The sequence below is a fragment of the Phyllostomus discolor genome, chromosome 9, assembly GCF_004126475.2.
Source record: "Phyllostomus discolor isolate MPI-MPIP mPhyDis1 chromosome 9, mPhyDis1.pri.v3, whole genome shotgun sequence".
In the NCBI taxonomy this organism is placed as follows: domain Eukaryota; kingdom Metazoa; phylum Chordata; class Mammalia; order Chiroptera; family Phyllostomidae; genus Phyllostomus; species Phyllostomus discolor.
The window spans coordinates 13,957,677-13,979,664 of NC_040911.2; the positions used below are offsets into that span (position 1 = coordinate 13,957,677).

The following is a 21,988-nucleotide window of genomic DNA, read 5'->3' on the forward strand; positions in this document are numbered from 1 at the left end:
TGAAAATACATATAACTACTTTTTATGTGCCTTTTAGCAAGACAATGACTGATATCCAGTGTAAAATTTCTTCCATCAACATACTAATCCATTCAGATCAACATATGAAAATATCAAAATGACATAGGTCATTTGTTTTAGCAAAAGTCCCAACCCCTTTGTGTTAATTATTGGAAAACTCTACTGGTAACTGCCCAACCACTTTAAATCCTAGACTTGCTTAACTCCAACACATGGCTTGAATGAGAGTGTCGATGATCTCCTACAGGAAAAAAAGAAAGCAAACTCCTTGCTTTCAACCTGTCATCTCCTACTTAAAAACCATGCCTCCAGCCTAGGTTCTTGACGTAGGGAATTACTCACCTGTTTTCTTAACAGAAACATTATCTAGTCCCATTTCCTCTTTTAACAGATTCACAGAGTTGTGGAGAAGTGAGGTTCCCGGACAACCAACTTCATCCTCCATGATTTCTGTCCTTCTAATTTACTTTGAAACTTTCACTAAGGCAGATGTCATTTCTTTGAGACGCCATAGGTAAGTCACCAAGCTGGAAAAAAAGAAATGACCAGAATGAATTGAGAAGCCAGCTTAGCTAAAGTGAGGAGAGGGATGGAGCAGGAAGATCTTCTTAATTAGAAGTGAGCTGGCTTGGAGAGTTGGACTCTGTATACTGTTTAAATACATTCTGACAGGCAAATACATTAGTGTTTATCTCTTTGTCTATCTGGAAACTCTAAGTTGTTCTTTGAATTTTATGCCTGCTCAAGTTTTAAAGCATGGGTAAGAAGTGAGCCAGGTGGAGAAAGAAGAATAAGAGTTCCAGCAAAAGCCAGCCAGCTGTGAAGACACAGGTGGAATCGTGGGGAATGCATTAGCCGCAGGCTGGAAAGGGGAGTGGGCAGATCTGATGTAGGAAACTACATGCCATTCTGAAGCTTGTTTGAAATTACAGGATTCACTTAATAGAACAACAAAATCAGCCAAGGAACGTACATGCATAACCCATAGACTCAGACCACAGTTTGGTGATGGCTTGAGGGAAGGTGGCAGAGGAGGCTACAGCTGGGTTAAGGTGGGCAAGAGGGAAAATGGGGACAACTGTAATAATGTAAACAATAAAAATATAGTTAAAAATGGGATTTGTATTTTTTTAAAGCTTCCTCTAGCTGAGGCAGGGAGAATGAACGGAAAGGGCAAAAGGCCAGAGAGGGAGTCCAGGCTGGAAGGTGAGTGAGATAAGGGGCCAATTGTGAGAACTAGTAAAGGCGTAGAATCAGTGTACTTTATAAATTTAATTACGGGTCAAACCAACATCTAAAATGAAAATTACAGCTGATAGGAATTTTAATATACATAGCTTTTGTGATTGACCTAGGTTATACTAATAGCTGAAAATATCCACTAGTGTATTTAACCAGCTTATTGGGAATTCTGGGCTTGTATAAATATAAAATAAGCATACATTTTACAAATGCTGTTTTCAATGATACTCTACTGAATCCTCTTTGCCAATGAATAGCAGACTGCTTAACGATGCCTTTCCTGAGATGGCGTTCTCGCCCTCCTCCCCGCCTGCATCACCAAGACCGTTTCTCCAATGTCCTGCGCCATCCTCTTTCCCATGAGCACTCAGTGTCAATCCATCGAGAAGATCCTGTTAGCAGCTAACAAGTCCCCTTCTGCCTGTGGCTCCCATGTTTCTGGGTTCTCACGCTAGCCCACACTCGGCCTTTAGCAACTTGAATTCCTAACTGCTGTAGTGGTGTGACCCTCCTCTTCCTATAGGGTCTGCCACAAGGGGGCCAGTGCTCAGGCCCCACCTTTCCTTGCAGACACCTGTCTTCACTCGAATTTCAGGCCAAAAGGTTGCCCTGTGATGTTGGTTCTCAGATGGGTTCAAAGCGTCATGACTTCGTGGATTGTCCATCTTTTTCTTGTTAGGGTGAAAATGATGCTCCTCTCAGCTTCCTACATCTTAGTACAGCGGTGTTTTAGGCAACAAAATGCTCTGAATTGCCATATTCTCCTCTGCGAAATAAGGGCATTCACAGTTACATCATCGACTTGTCATGAAAATTTTCTGAGATATAAAGCACCTCGTCCACAACAGGTGCTTACTAAATGTCCTCCCACCCTTAAGTTGCCCCCTAGTGTTTATTAGGAACTCATTAAAATTCTGTTGCATAAATTATGTCACTTTTACACACTTTAATGACTGGGTGGCAATTTTAGTGCCCCTTTTATACAGCCGGTTTCATCACAAATTTTCTTTTTTTTTTTTAATTAAAAATATATTTTTTTCATTGTTGTTCAAGTATAGTTGTCTCCATTTTTCTCCCACCACTCCCTCCCTCCCCACCCATCCCCAGCTCCCACCCTCGACCCTACCCGCCTTTGGCTGGGTCAACACAAATTTTCATTCTTTCCAAGATTAAATTAGTTGATAGAGGTAACAGGATGACAAAACTATCCAGTGAAACTGATCAAAACAGGTCTAAGGTTATAAGGGAGTCCATGGTGTTTCCTTTTCCTTTTATTCATTTAATCGATTCACTTACTCGACATGGGCTTATCAGGCTCTTACTATGTATTTGCCAGATGTTATTCCAGCCTGGCCTTTGTGCTACCACTGAGCTCAGAGGAGGGATGACAAGGTAGGAAAGGTTCCCGGGGACTGGAATTACATACAGAAGCAGACTCTAGTGTCAGGCATGTAAGAAAATGCATGCTGAAATGAGAATGAACTAGCAAGGTAAGGTCTCCCCTACCTCAGAGAAAGAAGAGGAAGCCCCACTGAAGAGCTTCTCAACGAAGCAGGGATGTTGTTAGCTCTGTGAGCGCTGCCGTATGCCCCCTGCTTCACCCCAGATTCTCCTCACCCCAGGACAGCCCAAGCAGCCCAAGCCGCTCCCCTCAGATCGTTTCTCCTTCATGCTGTACCCCAGGCACCGGCCTCTGCCCACAGGGCTCCAGCTGTGTCACTTTACAGAATTCATGAAACTATTTTCAAAAGAAAAAAAGTGTGCTAAATAGGTGATCTGTGTTTGCTGAAAAGACCATCTAATTTTCTTTAATGCCATTTTTTTCTGAATGATAAAAATATAATAGAAGAAGATTTAGAAAGTACCTAAGCTATAATCCACCAAAAAGTTGCCTAGAGCCTCACTGTTTGAGTCATTTTTTAGTATATTTCTTTCTTTCAACCTTGAAATTGCACTATTTTATAATCTGCTTTTTTACAACCTTTTTTCAGGATGTTTGAAAGTATCGTGACTATATTGTATTTCGCCATATAGCCTTTTTGCTTTTCAGACAAATCAGAGTTACAAGGGCCTTTCTTAGTCCTCTTAAAATAATTAATCCCAACACAATGTTACTTGATGAAAATATATCCCCAAACAGTCCTAATATTTGTTACATGTTTTACTGGAGCAAAATCTGAGCCTTTTGAAAAGAATCTCTTGGCTGCACCAAGCTGTTTCTAAGCCTTGACAATGACCCAGGAAGTGGTTGTTTGTGTCTTTACTTGAAATTATTTGCAACATCAATTTACTGAAAGGAAGCTTTTCATATTAGCTTTGAGAAAGAGAGTCCTAGCAGCTGTTGAGCATCCTTTTGTCCCGCCGTACATGAAGTTGCTCTGACTCAAGCAACGACAATCCTAAATAAACAGAATTATATCTTCAGCTGAAAAGTCACTCCACCTTTCACCCTACAGAGGGAACAAAACTGCTAATCAAAACAGAGCCTTAGATTGTCGGGTTCTGATGGCAGTCTGCCCCTTCTCGGTCAAATGGCTGAGAAGTCAGATTAGTACACAGAAAGGACTTCAACTGTGCAGGCCAAGATTAAGGGGTAGAAGTCATTGCAAATCTGAAGGGAAAACAAACAAACAAAAAAGGATACTTCAAGAATACCAAAGACAGTTGCCAGAAACATAAACCCAGATGAGAAAAACAGAAAACCGTGCCAAGGCAGCTAACGCAGAAGAGTGAGGAGCAGCAGCCAGGAAAGCTGGAGCTAGGAGATCAGAGTCCACCAGGTGTGGTCTTGAAACAAAGGCAAGTAGAGAGTGTTTGGCCGCAGTTTTTCATATTAGATATCTATGTTCCATTTACCTGGAAAGCGATGCTGTACCTGTCCCAAGGCAGTTGTCTTTAGAAGAGCTTCCTGAGAGCTAGCTGCAGTGAAACCGGATATTATCTGCCATGCTCCCACCAAAGAAGTTTTCCATTTCCGGTAATATTGTTAGGAAGAGAAATATACTATAAAGTTTCAAAGTACCGCATGCTGAGATCTGAAAAAAAGTGACAAAGGAATGGGAAATATAGGAAGCAAATAAGGTGTATAAAGTTTCAGCAGGTATAGGTGAAGAATGAGAAAAGAATATTCCAGAAGTGTGATTGATCCAGGAACTAGATCTGCCTCCTAGGAAAGGAATTAGTGCTGTTTCCACCCGCTGCCACCACCAAACCCCCTGATCCAATGATCGACAATGACCTGAAGCCTTCCCTCAGTACTATGAGAGCTCAGGAACTTCACGTTTATGGACACTGGGAGCATTCAGAAAATAATCAAGTGCATCACTAAAAGGTGGAAAATAAGTCTTATAAAGATTAAAAGAATTAACATAATTCAATTTAAACAAAAACTGGCTAAGGTGTTTTATTAATACTGACACTTTGGAGCTAAATGTTCTTACAGCATCATGTCTTAAAAACTATCTTTCAAACACAAATATTTGAAATTTGAAATAAATACTTACTGGGGTCTACTATATGCCAGGTGGTTATAATAATAGGTGATACAAAGGTCTACTCTCATGGATCTTACATAAGACAAGTCAGCTACCATTTATTCATTTATTCGATGCATATTTTTAAGAGCCAATTTTGTTACAGGCTGAGGAAAGCTTATCATTCTTTACCGAATAAGCTGGACATGTGTTTATTTATAAGTATGGATAAACTTCAGACCCATTTATCATTCTGATTATTATCATATCTGTGAAAGAATTGGAAAATGGTAACTCTAAATCAAAAATTTAATGGTCTATTCAGAGATATTTTAAATATCTCATAAAATATTCTTAACCAAAACAATAAGGAGGGAAATGAAGGCCAATGCACATTATTAGAAATGTAAATTAATGTATTTATTAAAATGTCATTACTTCTAAGCACATACTAAAATGTCATTTCATATAATTAACACAACTAGTGAAATTTAACAATGAGTATTTAGGTCCAACATTAAGAGATTTTAAATTACTTAAAATTTTTTCAGAAGCTTTCATTTTAAGGTTTTACTAAGAATCCTGAAACACCAGTTCAAAAGAACCTATGCACCCCAATGTTTATAGCAGCACAATTCATAATAGCCAAGTGCTGGAAGCAACCTAAGTGCCCATCAGAAAATGAGTGGATCAAAAAACTGTGGTACCTTTACACAGTGGAATACTGCCCACCAGCAAGAAGGAGTTCCTACCCTTCTCAACTGCATGGATGGAACTGGAGAGCATTATGCTAAGTGAAATAAGCCAGGCAGTGAAAGACAAATACCATATGATCTCAACCATAAGCGGAACGTAATCAACAAAACAAACAAGCAAGCAAAATAGAACCAGAGACATGGAAATAAAGAACAAACTGACAGTAACCAGAAGGGAGGGGGAAGAGGGATAATGGGGGAGAATGGAGGAAGGGCCGTCAAAGAACGTGTATAAAGGACACAGACAAAGTCAAAAGGGGTAGGTTCTAGGATGGGAGGTGGGTGGGGCAGGCAGTGGCATAGTCAGGGGAAAATGGAGACAACGGTACTTGAACAACCATTAAAAAAATAATTAATTTTTAAATTAATTAATTAATTAAATTGCTGGGTTTTGTGCAAAGGGTGGCCACCCCAAAGCAGCAGGAGAAGAGTGAAGGCACGGGTCACCAAGGCCAGGGCAATGAGGACTACTAGGTTCAAGTTAGCCCTAGAAAAAATACCTTCTTTACCTTGACTGAAGGCACTATAACAGAGTCTCAAGAAAATGAAGCATCAAAAAGGCTTACATGCATCTAAGAGAAGTTTATAATTCTTCCTTTTAAAGAAATTGTAGAAGAGCAGCTTAGTGCAGTAAAGTGCATGTAACCAGAGAACAGGCCACCTGAGTTCCCCTGTTCTGGTCACTTCTGGAAAAAAAAAAAAAAAGTATGTGACTTCTGGTATATCACTTAGATTCTGTAGGCCATATCTTCCCTGATTTTTTAAATGACAGAATGGGACTAAATCAATTATTCTCATCACTGTTTGCATTTTTAAAAATATTGATGCATGGACCCCACCCTCAGAGTTTCTGATTTAATTGGTCTGGGGTGGGGCTCAGCCACTGACACTCCATAAACAATCCCGAGGTGATCCTAGTTCGCAGCGAGGGTTAAGAACTACCAGATCAGATATCTAAGATGCCTTTCAATTCTCTGATTGCAATGAATTACTTTCTCTCTGCAAACAAGAATAATGGTTTTCTAACTCCCCCCTGTGGTGCTCATTCATTCTTTCACGTTGCCCCAACAACAGGATAAACAGCTTATACTTTTTATGCATGAACAAATAGCAAGACTCAGATTCTTTCTTCTGAACATCGACAACAAGATTAAACAACAGAAGGTAGAAATTTCAGAGTCAGGAGAACCCAACCCAACTCCCAAGCAGAATAAGGAATTTATAGACAAGGTCAAGTTTCTAAGCTGGCACTGAAGATGTCGAGATACAGTAGTACTGAGGTGAAGTTAATTCAGCCCACAGATAAGGTCAGGAGCCAAGGAGACCTAGTCTAGTCCCCAGAGCTAGAAGAGAACACGTGTAGAACAGAGCTGGGTTTCTCTACAAGGTCATACACACCAGAGGTCAGAACCAAGAGACAGAAAGTGCCACAAACATTGTTCAGAAGCGGGGACAATGTAAGGAAAGTAAGTGATCTTCCTTAGAGTAGGACCCTTGAAGCTTTAAATATATAACCCAGCCTCCCATCTGAGTCTAATTAGTGGATTAGACCTCACATTGCCAACATGTGCTCTCCTGCCCTCCCCAACCTTGAGTTTGTACTTTACATTTATTCCTTTTAATTTCACACATGTTCTCTATTTATGGGAACAATCCAGTCCCCAACTAGAACACTAGCTCTTTGAAAACAGAGACTATAAAATATTCTCCTTCTGATGACTTGCCTCACAGTGACTTATAATTGTAACAGATAATACAGCAAAGGTTTAAAATGAATGTGGGCGAATTAAATGATTGACTACATTTCCTGGAAAAGAATAGAACAAAGGCACCCCCATAGAGAGCATATCCCAGTGAGGGTAAGAGCTGCTACACCAACATCAGCCGTGTTTGGGATGACCCTGTGTGCAGGTGTCCTGAGTGTTCGAGGACTCCCCGGGCTCTCACGGACCCCAGCGAAGTTGGAGGAGACGCCGCCAGTTATGTCATTTGAAGGGGATGCCAGTGAGCAGAGCCGTGAGCCCCTTGGTCATCCGAACACATGATTGGCTAGAGAGATGGAGATTGAGTGAATACAAAGCTACGGTGTTAAATATGTACAATTAAACTGCCAAAAATAAATGAGAGTGTGACTTTTAAAAGGAATAAAGACAGTATTTCTAAAAGGAATGTTTTCTTATTATCCTCTGGGAACAACAACAAAAAAACCCTGACAGATTATTATGCATCACAGTTTAACTAATATTTGTAAGGGGCTGATGTTCCAGATCGGGAATGAGGATCATCTCGTCTTCGCCGCCGCATTGCAAGCGTGCGTGAAATACCCTCAGGAGGCGGCTGCAGTAGGTGGAGCATATCTTAGAAGCTTACGTGTATACAAGGTTCGTGCATAACTAACAAATAATACACAATACAACAATCGCAAAATGTTGAGAAAAAGACTCGATGCCGATTGAACATGAGTGAGTTCAGTGGTATTTGGGGGAAGGGGTATGTGAAAAGAGGCAGAAGAGCAAGATAAAGTGGAAATGAGAGAGGGGTAGGTTTAGGAATTCACGAATCTTGGTCAAAAGTTTTGTTACAACTCAAAAATGATACGAAATTGCTTGGGGCTCTCCCCCTCCTGGGATAATGACGCTCACTTTCTAGCTGTGAGTTCAGGGCGTCTCTGCCACTCCTTGCTCATCTTCACGAGGAGGACACTAACGTGACTCACGCGGAGATTTGCTGTGAGGACTTATGAGTCAGTAACCGCCGAGGGGTTAGAACAAAGTCAGGCGTAGAGTATGCGCTCAGTAAGTGTTAGCTCACACTGTTGTTACCATTCAGGTTTTTACTCCTGCTGCTACAGCTACTAGCTGTCTTTCATCATTTTGATTTAATAACCTGTTACTAGACAGCTGTGAAATTGCTGGTCCTTCAACCAGTAAGGGTCATAAAATTGTGAAACTAGAATCGTATGTGGTCATTTGTCCATTCGGAACTAACAGTAACACTGCAAAAAAATTAATCATTTTTATTAAATATAGATAAAATACAATACTCTTGACAGTAGAGAGTTTGCTAAGCTAGATTTTTCTAATGTTGTATCAAAGAAATGAAGAAAAATTCCATGTTTTATTGAGTAAGATTTAACTGCATGATTCCACATGATTCATGAGGTCAATTCAGCAAAGCTGGACTTAACTTTAATAACAACCTTGCCTCTTTCCTTAAGTGCTGATTCCGTTGCTTTAGTTATTACCCAGTTTGCCTGGGGCTGCTGATATTTTAACACACTTTGTGAACAAAGTGAAACTCACTCACCAGGCCCGTTTTCCAGAATTTTCTGGCCCTGTTGGAATACCAACCCTTTCAAATAAGAAAATTAGTAAGTGGAGACTACACTCACAGTCGGTAACCTACGACCTCGACTCAGCTTCTGAGAAATGCTACATCCCAAGTACTGATTTCCTGCTGGGTTAGGTTGCTCTGACTCTTAGCACAGGGGCTGTCTCTCTACAAAACCCAAATAGTTGGAGGACTGCGAATGATGTTTAATCCAATAGGAAGCCTTAGCCGATAACGGCCATAGGCAACTGAAGTACATTAGCTGTAGTTACCACAGAAAACCACAGCTGTGTTATAGGTTTTCCCCGTAACTTTATAAGGATTACCTTAGGATCTCATATATCCCAACAGGAAAACAAAACACCAGAATTTATTTTCTTCTGGTTTATAATCTTCTAATAATTCTTAAAGTTCATTATTAAATGTGGCCTTCAGAGAAAAATGTGTCTACAACGATGCCCTAAATGTCCACAATAAAGGGAAATATTCAGTCAGCTAGCCAGATACCTGCTGTAAAAACAACTTACAATATTTGTAAACATCTTCAAGTTTGGTGCTACCTAGAGAAACTATAAAGATGATGAATATTTAGCTAAAGGGATTTTTTTTTTCCCATTTGCAATTCTGGCACCCTGAAGACCCAATTTTACTGTCTCAAACTCAGGAGTGACAAAAGAAAACATATGACAAGCCTCTTCCTTTTTGGTGAACTAGGAACTGTCTGTGGGATCCTTTTATCCAACAAACACTGAGCAGCAGGGCTTTCGCCTTTGGCTTAGGTTACAGGCGATTAATACAGGCCGACAGACACAGCTTTGAATGGCAAAGACGAAATTTCCTTTATTCTTCAGGCAGTGAACTTGAACTTACCATTTTAGCTTTTAGCATGTTTCCATCCTTTGTTCTGATATCAAAGATTACTAGTTCAGACATAAACCAGATACATAAAAAGCACTTAATAATGATATAGTGCCAGCTTGGTCCTTGGTAGAAAACATTTTAAAATAGACAAAAGATCATGTTTTTATACACATAGGATTTTTTCCTTACATCTGAAGGCAATATGAAGGATTAATATCAGGATTCCCAGCACATGTATAAATTTGAGTTCTGACAGGTTTAGAAATTATACAGAAATCTAAGACTCAAAATGCGAAAATATAAGTGAAAGCTAAACCAAAGTTGGTGAATGAAGATGGTAAATATAGAAAGTTATATTGTCACATGTGTTTCTGACCCATGCCATGACAGGTCCCCAATGGCAAGCCCTTGGTCACACAGTGAGAAACAGGGTCAGTGGGGGCAGCACTGTGGTCTCTGGGAAGTTCTGCGGACTCTGTCCTCTGTAGACTCGGAAATACTCAAGAGACAACATTCTCTAGTGAAAGGCACGTTGCTTTATCTTTTATGTCCACTATGTCAGTGGCATATTGCTGGGTGAGACTTTTAAATTTGGGAGGCAACATATACTATTGTTTAATGTGTTTCCCTGGCTCATTTATTAACCCGTTAGTAACCCATGAGGCTGTCAGATTGAACACATGTTACCTAATCCACCAAGTCACTGAAGCTGGGCAAGTGAATCAGTGCACACCTTTAAGAGAAGGTACTGCAGCTGTTTCAGATGGAGACTAGTCATTGGCAGACTATGACACGCTATGGTACACAATGCTGGGTTCTCTGGCCGCAGCTTACCAGAGGTTAGAGTCCACATCTCGGATTTCCACAGTCTCCTGGGCCTCTATTGGATCTGCTGGGTCTTAAGGCCCACACAGCATATCTGCTTTCAGACGCCTGGGGCAGGTGCAGTACCTTCTCTTGACAGTGTGCACTGACTGATGCCCACACACAACCTCACCTTGGTGGATAGCTTGTAGCAGAAAGCTAAGGCCATATAGTTGCTTGATGTCCCATGGTCAGACATTTAGTCTCTCAGGGCCCAGAAACAACTGTGACACCCTACACAAGTCACAGACATAATGCTGAGTTAAAGAAATAAAACACAAAGTAATACAAACTGCATGATTCCATTTCCATAAAGATTAAGTGATTACTGTTTCAACTTCATTGTTAGTAATTGGTCTGTTCAAATTCCTTCTTCCTCCTGGTTTAGTCTTGGAAGGTTGTATATTTCTAGATATTTTTCTTCTAGACTGTCCAATATGTTGGCATACAATTGCTCATAGTATTCTTTAATGATCCTTTGTATTTCCGTGGTGTAGGTTGTCCTCTTGTTCTCATTTCTGATTTTGTGTTCTATTTCTTCTTTATTAAATGTGTGGGGGTTATATTGGTTAATAAAAGTTTAAAGGTATCAAGTGTACAGTTGTGTAACACATCATCTGTATATTGCATTGTGTTCACCACCCAAAGTCTAGTCTCTTTCACTATTTATGCCCCTTTACTCTCTTCTGTGTTCCCCCAATTCCTTTCCCTCAGGCCCTCACCACACTGTTGTCTGTGTCTTTTTTTTTTTTTTTGCTTAATCCCCTCCCCTATTTCACCCAGCCTCCCAAATCCCATTTCTATTTGGTCTATTTTTGTGCGTTATACTCTACATATAACTGAAATCATTTCTTGATGAGTCTTGCTACAAAGCTTGTCAATTTTATTTATCCTTTCAAAGAACCAGCTCTTATTCCCATAGATTTTTTCTACTATTTTTCTTATTGCTACTGTTTATTTCCTTCCACTTACTTATGGCTTTGTTTATGCTTCTTTATCTTGTTTCTTTAGGTATTAAATTAGATGATGTATTTGGGATTTTTCCTGCTGCTTGAAGTAAGCTTATATAGCTATGAACTTTCCTCTTATAACTATTGCTGAATGCCACAAATTTTGTAAACTTGTGTTTTCATTTTCATTTATCTCAAGGTAGGCTTTAATTTCCTGTTCGAGATCCTCTTGGATCCATTAATTGTTTAGAAGAATGTTGTCCAGTCTCCACACGTTTGTATGTTTTTCCATTTCCTTCCTATAGTGGATTTGTAGTTTCATGCCATTGTGGTCAAAGAATAATAGGCTCAAGGCTACTTCAATCTCCTTAAATGCGCTGACGCTTGTTCCATGGCCTGCTGTGCCTTTTCTATCCTGGAAAAGGTCCCATATGCTTGTGAAAAAAAAAAAAGATGTGTATTCTGCAGCTTGGGGATGAAACGCTCCGTAAATATCTATTAAGTCAAAATGATTTAATGTGACATGTAAGATCATTATTTCCCTCTTAATTTTCTGCCTGGATCGCCTATCCATCGAGTTTAGTGGAGTATTCAAGTCCAATTATTATTGCATTACTGTTAATTTTTGCCTTTATGTTCATTAATATTCTCTGATTTGGGCAATTCTTAAGCAAAGGTATTTTATTTTCTTTTTTAGCTTTATTGTATTCTTTTCCATTACCATTTAGTCCCCTTATATCCACCTCCCCCCAGCACTCACCACACTGTTGACCATGACCATGAGTCTAGGCGAAGGTACTTTAGTTCATGATTTTTATTATTTGATTGACATGGTAACTAACAAGCCAGACAAGAGGTTTAAAAATAATGCTGTTAGTGATAATTATATTTCTTATATTATTCCACTAATTTATAGGTATGAAAAAAAATCATTAAAAAATACACAGAAGGTGCAAAAAAACTTAAAGCTTTATCAGAATTTGTATTACCTTAATTAGTGCATAAAATAATTAAGTGTAGAAGTTTAAAAACAGAAAATTTCACACATTCTTTTGTAATTATAAAAGATAAGCATGGTTCTTTTTTCCTCAATTCAACTCCTAGTGTCTACAAGAGAATGGCATTTCAATAATAAAATTAATAAAAGAGTATTCAAATTCAGGAATATTTAGAATTCATGAAGGCATATTTAGATAATACTTTGGAGCAATGTTAAAACTCAAAATGGAAAAAAAGCAATGTTTGATCCATATTGGTGACTTTTTTCTAATTCCAAATATTATTAGATTCCATTCTGAGCCCACTCAGACATGTCAAATGTGCTTTTATTGATAGGACAACTTTTTAAGTCATCGAGCAAATGTTTATGGAGAATATAGTGCATGTCAGACCATTTTCTGGGCAATGGAGATTCATACAACAATGGAGATTCAACAGATAAGCACTTGTTCTATTGGTGTTTACCCTCTAATCTTATTACAATTTGTCATACATGTAAAATTTGATTTTTGATTAGACATTTCAAACTTCATTTAGGTAATAATTGCGTTTAATTGTGGATAATACTCTGTTTTTATAAAGAGATATAACTATCGAGCTCAGAGGCCCCTACCCATTTAGGTCAGACTCCAGGAGATGAGAGTGACCTCTGCTCACTGGGGCAGCCCGTGTGTGCGCCGCTGGCAGTGAGCGGGAGTCCACCGTTTCAAGGGTCCCACATTCCTTTCCGGCAGGCTCTCCTGCTGGACCGCTCTTCTCTCTCTTGAGGCAAGGGTTTTCCTGGTAGTGACTTCACCCCGACCCTGCTTCCTAGAGAGACACACAATGACTCCAGTTCTCCCCAACAGGGTCTTAATTGTTTTGCCACCACGATCATGTTCCTCTTATTAAGGTTCTTAAAAACCCACTTCTTAAAAGACAAAAAAGTTAGTCATTTGACTACCTAAGTCCAGTAATTATTTTTTCAAACAACTCATCTTTATTTTCCATTATTTTTTTATTAAAATTGTATTTTATTGTGTATGCTATTACAATTGTCCCGGTTTTCCCCCCTCTGCTCCCCTCCAGCCCGACCCTCCCTCTCCCTCAGGCCAAATCCCCACACCGGGCGGCACTGGCGGTATACTGGTGAGCACAGCTACCCTCCAATCATTATTCTTAACGGGTGAGATTAAACAAAAAGGAATATGACCACAGCGCCATCTGTTGTTACAAACTGTCACTTCAGTCTCCTCGATGGTGCAAGCACCTGAATACGCACTACTGCACTTCCACCAGAAAGACTGGTTAAAACGGCTGCCAAAATCATGTCGGTGAGAAGGTGCTGTAACCAGAACTCTCGTATGATGCCGGGGAGAGGGTAGTTTTCAATCTTGCGGAAAGCTGGGAGTGTCTCCTAACACTGAACATTGTCTTACTCTATGATTCAGCTCTTATTTTCTAGTAAAAGCCTGAAGTGTGATAAGCATACCAAAAGATACATAGAGCAGTGTGGCACAGAGCAATAATTTTAGTAATATCTAAAACTAGAAATACTGTATTTTGCCAATTTTTTGCCCAAATTTTTGAGGGAGGAATAAGGATGTGCATTACACGCGGCAAAATACGGTAACCTGAATATCTACCAACAAAATAATGGACCAATAAATCATGGCATGGCAATGTAATAAATTGGTGCAATACAATGATGGTGAAGCAGCCATTAGTAGAAGCCAAAATACGCATTAATCTCAAAAATAAAAGTCTGAGCTACAGGTGTCCGACACAAAAGAGTGCCTTTCCATTTCTACTGTGTTCGGAATAAACAGAGCAGTCCGTGGGGGTAGAAATCAGGGCAATGTTCACTTGGGGGGAGGAAAAAGGAGGTGGTGACTGGGTGTGGGCACAGGGACTTCTAAAGTGCTGGTCATGTTCCACCTGTCTTTATTGGGGTCTGAGTGTGCATGCTTGGTGCTAATTCACTGAGCTATACTTTACAACTGGTGCACTTTTTGTCATATGTTGTACTCAGCTGAAAATTTTTTAGAAAAGTACTAACGAGAATAGTATTGGCACAGATTAAAATAAAAAGTGTATTAAATGATAATTTAACAGTATAATTCCAATTCTAAAACTATTACTTGGTAATAAATTCTTGTAATTGTCACTTTTTATTTGCTGAACAAATATTTATTATCTACTAGTTGCCCGGTGCCCACACCTGTGAAAGAGAAGCCGGGTCCCCGCAGAGATATAAAACTTGAAAATAGTAAAAGTGGTGCCTTCTTAACAAACAGAGGAGAGTTCAGTCAGTGATGTGTTCAATAAATTACACAAAGATTACTAATCGAAAAAAAATAATGAAGGAATTAAAGGGAAAGGGTTTTAGTAAAGCTTTATTACATTCATTGCATGTCATTACAGTAAGTAAGCTAGCAAAATAGGAGGAAAGTACCTCTGGCGCACTGGCCTGAAAGAAGAGTTATAAGTGATTTCTAATTCGATAGTGGCTATTGAAACATGCGTTTTAAGTTGCTGAGTACGCACTTTTCCTTTTGGGTGCAGGGGCACTTCCTGCCAGCTCCCAGCCTCGTGCTCTGCACACCGTCCAGCCACCCTTTGTTTACAGTTACAGTTACAGTTAAAACCAACGTATGGCGACTGACTCTTATCACTGCTTAAAAAACGTATTTCCTCATTTCTATCAACCTCATTAACACCATCCAAAAGATGGAACAAGTCACAATGTTCTTCTGAGTTTACTGCTTCCACCAGTGGTTACCCGTCCTGCCTGCCTACTTTTTGAAAAGTACAGATTCATGGCTCATCCTCGATAGTTTGACCCAGTGGAACTGTGGTGGAATGCAAGTGCCATAACACAAACATAAACCTGTCAGTTACCAAGAACTCTAAATAACAGAACTCAAAGTGGTAGGTGTATTACTATCTCCATTGCTATTTTCTTGTTCTGAATATTCTCTGGGATTTCAGCAGATAGCAGAAACAAATAAGTGCTTACTAAACATATTTAATTGAGTAGGTTTATAAGATTACTACAACAAAATAGAAAACAAATTTATTACATTGAAAATAACACATTTATAAATATTTAAAATCAAAATAATTTAAAGAGAAAATGGAATAAAACTAATTTTATACAAACTTAAGTGTGGTAATACATAAATGTATTTAATACACCCTCACCATATAGAATATCCATTCCCTATACATATTAATTTTGTATTAAATACTAAAACTTTGGAATAAAAAATGACTATATATTTGGTAACATTTTATTGAAACACAATAAGTTTTCAAAATATATAAATAGATTGGATTTTCTTTGCATGAAAACTGTATTATTGAAAAACTCACAAAAATACAGACTCTTCATGTTAAATGGTTGGGTCAAATTAATGTTACTGTAAAATCTAAATGCTATTTTAGTGGTAAAATTCATTATTGTTATGATGATAGTTGAACAGGTCATTAAGTAAATCTCATTGTGGAGTGGTTACTTTGGTAGTGGTTATAGTTACATGAGGGCAGCTGCTGGCCACGGTTACCAATAGTAGACCAAGTTTCCAGTGCAGGAGTGATGACAGTGGGTGTCAGGATTTGATTTGTCGGCATCCTAATTATCATTGCAGTGGAAGAGGTCACTAGGAATTTGCCATTTATGTCAAGTAGGAGTGATGATATGACTCACTGAGTTTACCATTAACAAAGGCAGCGTTTGGTTCAGATGAATATGTAATGAATGGCCTTCAATCACATGTCATCAGAAGTCACAGCACTTACTGATTCAGGGGATAAGGTATGGAGGGGTTTAGTGAAGTTATGTCTCTTGTAGCAGTAAGTAAGTATGGCAGAAATGACGATGCATAGAAATGGTACATGATTGTATGATCAATCAGTGAGGTGTTCCCTGCTGTGAAATATCAGAAGTGATGGTGCTAGCACATTTTCTTAAAGTAATGTTGTGCCTATGCACTCATTTGAAGGGGAAATAGAATGGCTAACTGTATTATGTTAGATTACTTAGAAGGTGATGATTAGTTTCTATGAACAGGCAATACTGGTTTGGAGATTATAAATTCAGCTGAAGTCATTATGCTGTTGTGATTGTAAAGTCAGTTGAGCTGGTAGCATCTGTGTGGATTTCACTTTTACTTGAGGAGGTGGTAGTAGAGATTGAAGATGATGTTTTATTTGAGTCAGAAGACAGACTAGATTCATTCACTAATTCAGTCACTAGATTCAAATACCTACTGTGAGTTATGTCCATTCAGTTGAAGAACAAATATCAGTGTCCACAGATACTGTTAAACAGATGCTAATTACAGGTTCATGTGAAATAGAAATTTTTCAAATTTGAGTTGAAACTGTTGAACAAGTTTTAGTTATACCTAAAACTGAAGTGACAGGGCTTCTTGATAGTGAATAAGAAAAAGGTGAACTAGTATTGTAATCTCATAAGAGTATCAGTTAAAGTTATTGTGATCATAAGATCAGTTCATATGCACCTTGAACCCATGCCTATAAGCACAATAGAAAATTATTTGCACTTGTAGTGATGGTTGTAGCTCCAGTTGAAGTGACATCTGTTGCTGTAGTGGTTACAGGTTCAGCAGCACCAGTAGTAGTGCTGTCCAGCGTAGCCATAGCCTCAGTGGTAGTGCTAGAATTTGTTGCAGCAGTGGGTTCACTTGAACCATTAGTGGTCATGGTGGTTGCAGGTTCAGTGGAAGTCGCACTGGTGGCTACTGTGGTTGCAGCCTCAGGGGTAGTGCTGGAAGCAGCAGTGGTAGTCGTTTCAGTTGAAGTGGAGGCTGCTGTTGTGGTTGTAGGTTCAGTAGAAGTGCTAATGTTGGCTGTTGTGGTATTAACCTGAATGGTAGTACTGGCAGTTAAAGTGGTACCTGCTGTGGTGGTTATAGGTTTGGTAGAAGTGGTAGTGGTGTCTAGAATGGTTGTTGCCTTATTGGTAGTGCTGATAGTTGTGGTAATTGGTTTACTTGAAGTGGTGGCTGCTATGGTGGTTGTGGTTGTATCTTCAGTTGAAGTGATATCTGTTGCTGCAGTGGCTATAGGTTCAGCAGACACAGCAGTGGTGTCTGGTATGGTTGTATGCTCAGTGGGAGTGCTGGAAGTTGTTGTAGCAGTTGGTCCACTTGAAGTGGTGGTTGCTGTGGTGGATGCAGATTCAGTGTAAGTCATAGCGGTGGCTGTTTGGGTTGTAGCCGCAGTGCTAGTACTGGCAACTGTGGTAGGTGGTTCTGTTGAAGCAGTGGCTGATGTGGTAGTGGGAGGTTCAGCTACAGTGGTGTCTGCTTTGGAGGTTGTAGATTTGGTAGAAGCTGTAGTACTAATTGTTGTTGTGGCCTCAGTAGTAGAACTGACAGTGGTTTTGGTGATTGGTTCTGTTGAAGTGGTGGCTACTGTTGTGATTGTTGGTTCTGTTGAAATGGTGGCTGCTGTGGTGGTGGCAGGTTCAGCAGAAGTCATGGTGGTAGCCATTGTGGTTGTAGCCTTAGTGGTAGTGCTGTCAGTTGTGGTAGCTGGTTCTGTTAAAGTAGTGGCTACTGTTGTGATAGTCAGATCAATTGGTGTGGTGGCTCCTGTGATGGTTGTAGGTTCAGTTGAAGTGGTGACAGCTGTGGTGGATGACCAATCAGCAGAAGTGTTAGTGCTGGCTGTGGTGGTTGTAACCTCAGTAGTTGTGCTGGCACTTGTAGGTAGTTCTGTTGAACTGGTGGCTAATATCGTGGTTCTAGGTTTAGCTGGACTGACATCTGCTACTGTGGTGGCTATAGATCTGGTAGAAGCAGTAGTGATGGTTGTTGTTGTATCCTCAGTGGTAGTGCTGACAGTTGTGGTAATTGGTTCTATTGTAGTGGTGGCTACTGTTGTGGTAGTTGGTTCAGTTGAAGTGGTGGCTGCTGTGGTGATGGCAAGTTCAGTGGAATTCATACTGGTGCCTGTTGAGGTTGTAGCTTCAGTGGTAGTGCTGGCAGTTGTCGCAGGTGTTTCTGTTGAAGTGGGGGCTGATACTGTGGTAGCTGGTTCAATTGAAGTGGTGTCTGTTACTGTGGTGATTGTAGATTTGGCAGAAGTGGGAGTTATCATTGTGGTTATAGCTTTAATGGTAGTGCTGGAAGTTGATGTGGCAGTTGGTTCACCTGGAGTAGTGGCTACTGTGGTTGTTGTAGGTTCACTAGAAGTCATAGTTGTGGCTGTTGTGGGGATAGCCTCAGTGGTAGTGCTGGCACTCATTGTGACAGCTGGTTCTGTTGAAGTGGTAGCTGCTGTTGTGGTTGAGGGTTCAACTGAAGTGGTTTCTGCTGTAGGTTTGGTTGGAGCAGCAGTGGTGGACATTGTGGAGATAACCTGAGTTGTAGTACTGGCAGCTGTTGTGGTAGCTCATTCACTTGAAGTGATAGTTGCTGTGGTTGTTGCAGGTTTGTTAGAAGAGTTAGCAGTAACTACGGTTGTGGGCTCAGTGATAGTGCTAGAAGTTGTTGTGGCAGTTGGTTCACTTGATGTGGTAGCTGCTGTGGTGGCTACAGGTTCAGTAGACGCTGTAATGGTGGCTGTTGTGGTTGTAGCTTCAGTGGTAGTGCTAGCAGTTGTGGTAGGTGTTTCTATTGAGGTGGCTTTTGATACAGTGGTAGTAGGTTCAGCAGAAGTGATGTCTGCTACTGTACTGGTTGTAGATTGAGTGCCAGTGGTAGTGGTAACTGTTGTAGTGGTAGCTTGAGTGGTAACGCTGGCAGTGGTTGCGCTATTTGGTTCAGTTGAAGCAAAGGCTACTGTTGTGATTGTTGGTTCAGTTGAGGTGGTAGCAACTGTCGTATTTGTAGGTTCCATAGAAGCAGTAGTGCTGGTCATTGTGGTTTTAGCCTCAATTGTAGTGTTGGCAGTCATTGTTGTATTTGGTTTAGTTGAAGATGTGGCTGCTGCTGTGGTTGTGGCTTCAGTTTTACTTGTGGCTGCTGTAGTGGTTGCAGGTTCAGTAAAAGTGGTAGTGGTGCCTATTGTGGTTGGAGCCTCAGTGGTAGTGCTGGCAGTCATTGTGTTTGGTTCAGTCATAGTGATGTCTCCCGTGGTGGTTGTAGAGTCAGTTAAAGTGGTGGCTGCAACTGTGGTTGTAGGTTTGGTAGAAGAGGTAGAGATGGCCATTGTGGTTGTAGCTTCACTGGTAGTGCTGCCACTTGTGGCAATTGGTTCTGTTGACTTGGTGGCTTCAGTGGTAGTTGTAGGTTCAATAGAAATAGTTGTGGTGCCTATTGTTGTTGTAGCCTCAGTGGTACTGCTACCAGTTGGTATGGTAGTCAGCTCAGTTGATGTGGTGGCTGCTGTAGTGATTTTTGGCTCAGTTGAAGTGATGGCTGCTCCTGTGGTGGTAGGTTCAGTAAAAGTGGCACTGGTGGCTGCTGTTATCACTTCACTGGTAGTGCTAGAAGCTGTTGTGGTAGTTTCTACAGTGGAAGTTGTGGCTGCTGCTGTGGTTGTAGTCTCAGTAGGAGCAGTCTTGCTGGCTACTGTGTTTGTAGCCTCAGCTGCAGTGCCTGCAGTCACTGCTGTACTTGTTTCAGATAAAGTGGTGCCTCCTGCTATTGTAGTTTCTGTTCGAGCAGTGGTTGCTCTACTGGTAGGTTCTGCTGAAGCGTAACCAGTGGCTGTAGTGATGGTAGTTGAAGCGGACGGTGTGGTAAAACTTGTCACGGTAGTGGGAACTGTGGGCCCAGAAGTAGTTTCAGTTGCAGAAGAGGTTGTCCCATGGTTTGAAGGAAACTGGATAACAATGGAGGTGTTATTATTTCTTCCATTATATACCAAGCACACTATGAGTACTCCAATTGCTGTCGTTAGTGCACAGGCTAAGAGACAAGCCAGGAAGATTTTCCACAGAGACCAATCACTAAAGAAATTTCGTGTCACCTAGAAAGGATTATACAAAATTACTGAAGATAAGCCAAATGTTTCAAAAACATTAGTGCCATTGGTAATCCTTTTATGTGTGTGTGTGTGTGTGTGTGTGTGTGTGCATACATATGTATAAAAATAACCTCACTGAAAGACAGTATACACAAAGAATACTATTAATAGTATCTAATAATAAAGAGTGACTCAAATTTAAGATTTCACTTAGGAAAAACTTGGTCCTTGTCTGTCTCTAATACAGGAACAAAAAAATTTCCACTGACCTCTCATGCTTTCTTTTCATATAGCTGTATCTCAAACTAAAAAAAAAAAAGAAGAATGGATTTCTCCTTAGAAATGTTTTATTCCCCTCACTATCAAAAGAAGTATCTATACATGTGTGGGTGACTGCCACATACAGGTATCTGAGTAACCCAAAAGATCGTCTGAATAAATCTTCCTCCCCTTCTGACATGTCAGCTATCAGAAATTTAGCTGCTTTGGAGCTGTCCATTTTAAGTGGTTTATCAAATTTTTTAGCTAACTTTTCATACAGGCTACTATTTGGCAAGATGGAAATCAGAGCCTGAAAATATTTGTTAAAATCTTACTTCTACGGGCACCAGCTATTTCCACTGAGCAACACACTCACCTCTTGGATCCTATTCTTTCACCCATAAGAGTGTATGTGACAAGATTAGAATAAAGATTAATGTCAGTAAAATTACTTTTTAAATTCTAAAATAATATACATAATAAGTTGTATGTAAGAATATGTGATTTATATATTATATATATTTATATATATATATACAATTTGACATTGTAGAGGAAACACTACATAATGCAAAATAACTAAGTCTTCAGAGAGTCTTAAATTTAAATCCCATACCATTACTATTCTGAGCAAGTTTCCTAATTTGTCTAATTCTCAACCTGCCTTATATCAAAAGGGGGGATAATTATATCTACCTCAAAGTGTTGTTGAGAAAATTAAAATCAGAAATGTCTTCCATCTTTAAATTCTTGCAGAGAAGGCAGTTCGCTGCAGTGATTAGGAGCACAGGCATGGAACCTAACAGACTCAGGTTTAAATCCTAACTCCACCTTCCACTAAATGGATGATGATATTTGGAAATTTTCATTATCTTGTAAAGCCATGATTCCTTCGTGTGGATAATATCACCTATTACATAGAATTGCTGCAAATAATTTTTAAAAAAGTGGTAACATTTTCCTACACTTACTATTAAAAAAATTGAGTTAGCTAATTAGTTCATTAGTATCCCTTGTTTTATAACTGAAAACAGATCACTAAAGGAAACAAACACAGAGCAGCAGTTTTTGGAGCATGCAGAGTAGCCCTTAAATGTTGTGAAATTTGGAGCAGGGTCCCAGATAGTAAACTCACTGTGGGTGTTGAGAGGAGCACCCACTAGGCAATCAGAAGCAGTCCAAGGGCACTAGGTACAATGGCCAAGGGGACTCAGGGCGCCAACTGAGAGATCCCAAAGACAAATGGTACCTCCCGGCCCATGGCATCCAATCTTAGAAAGGAAGTCAAAAGGGGAGGAGAGGAAGGACCATT

General features: G+C 39.9%; 1 protein-coding gene across 1 annotated transcript; it reads right to left on the reverse strand.

The window, feature by feature from the left end:
* Window positions 1-17,013: 17,013 nt before the first annotated feature.
* LOC118496911 (mucin-5AC-like) lies at window positions 17,014-19,181 on the reverse strand. The gene has a single exon (XM_036010129.1). It carries the CDS (start codon window positions 18,850-18,852, stop codon window positions 17,014-17,016), a length of 1,839 nt encoding a protein of 612 aa, XP_035866022.1. The 5' UTR covers window positions 18,853-19,181.
* Window positions 19,182-21,988: the final 2,807 nt, after the last annotated feature.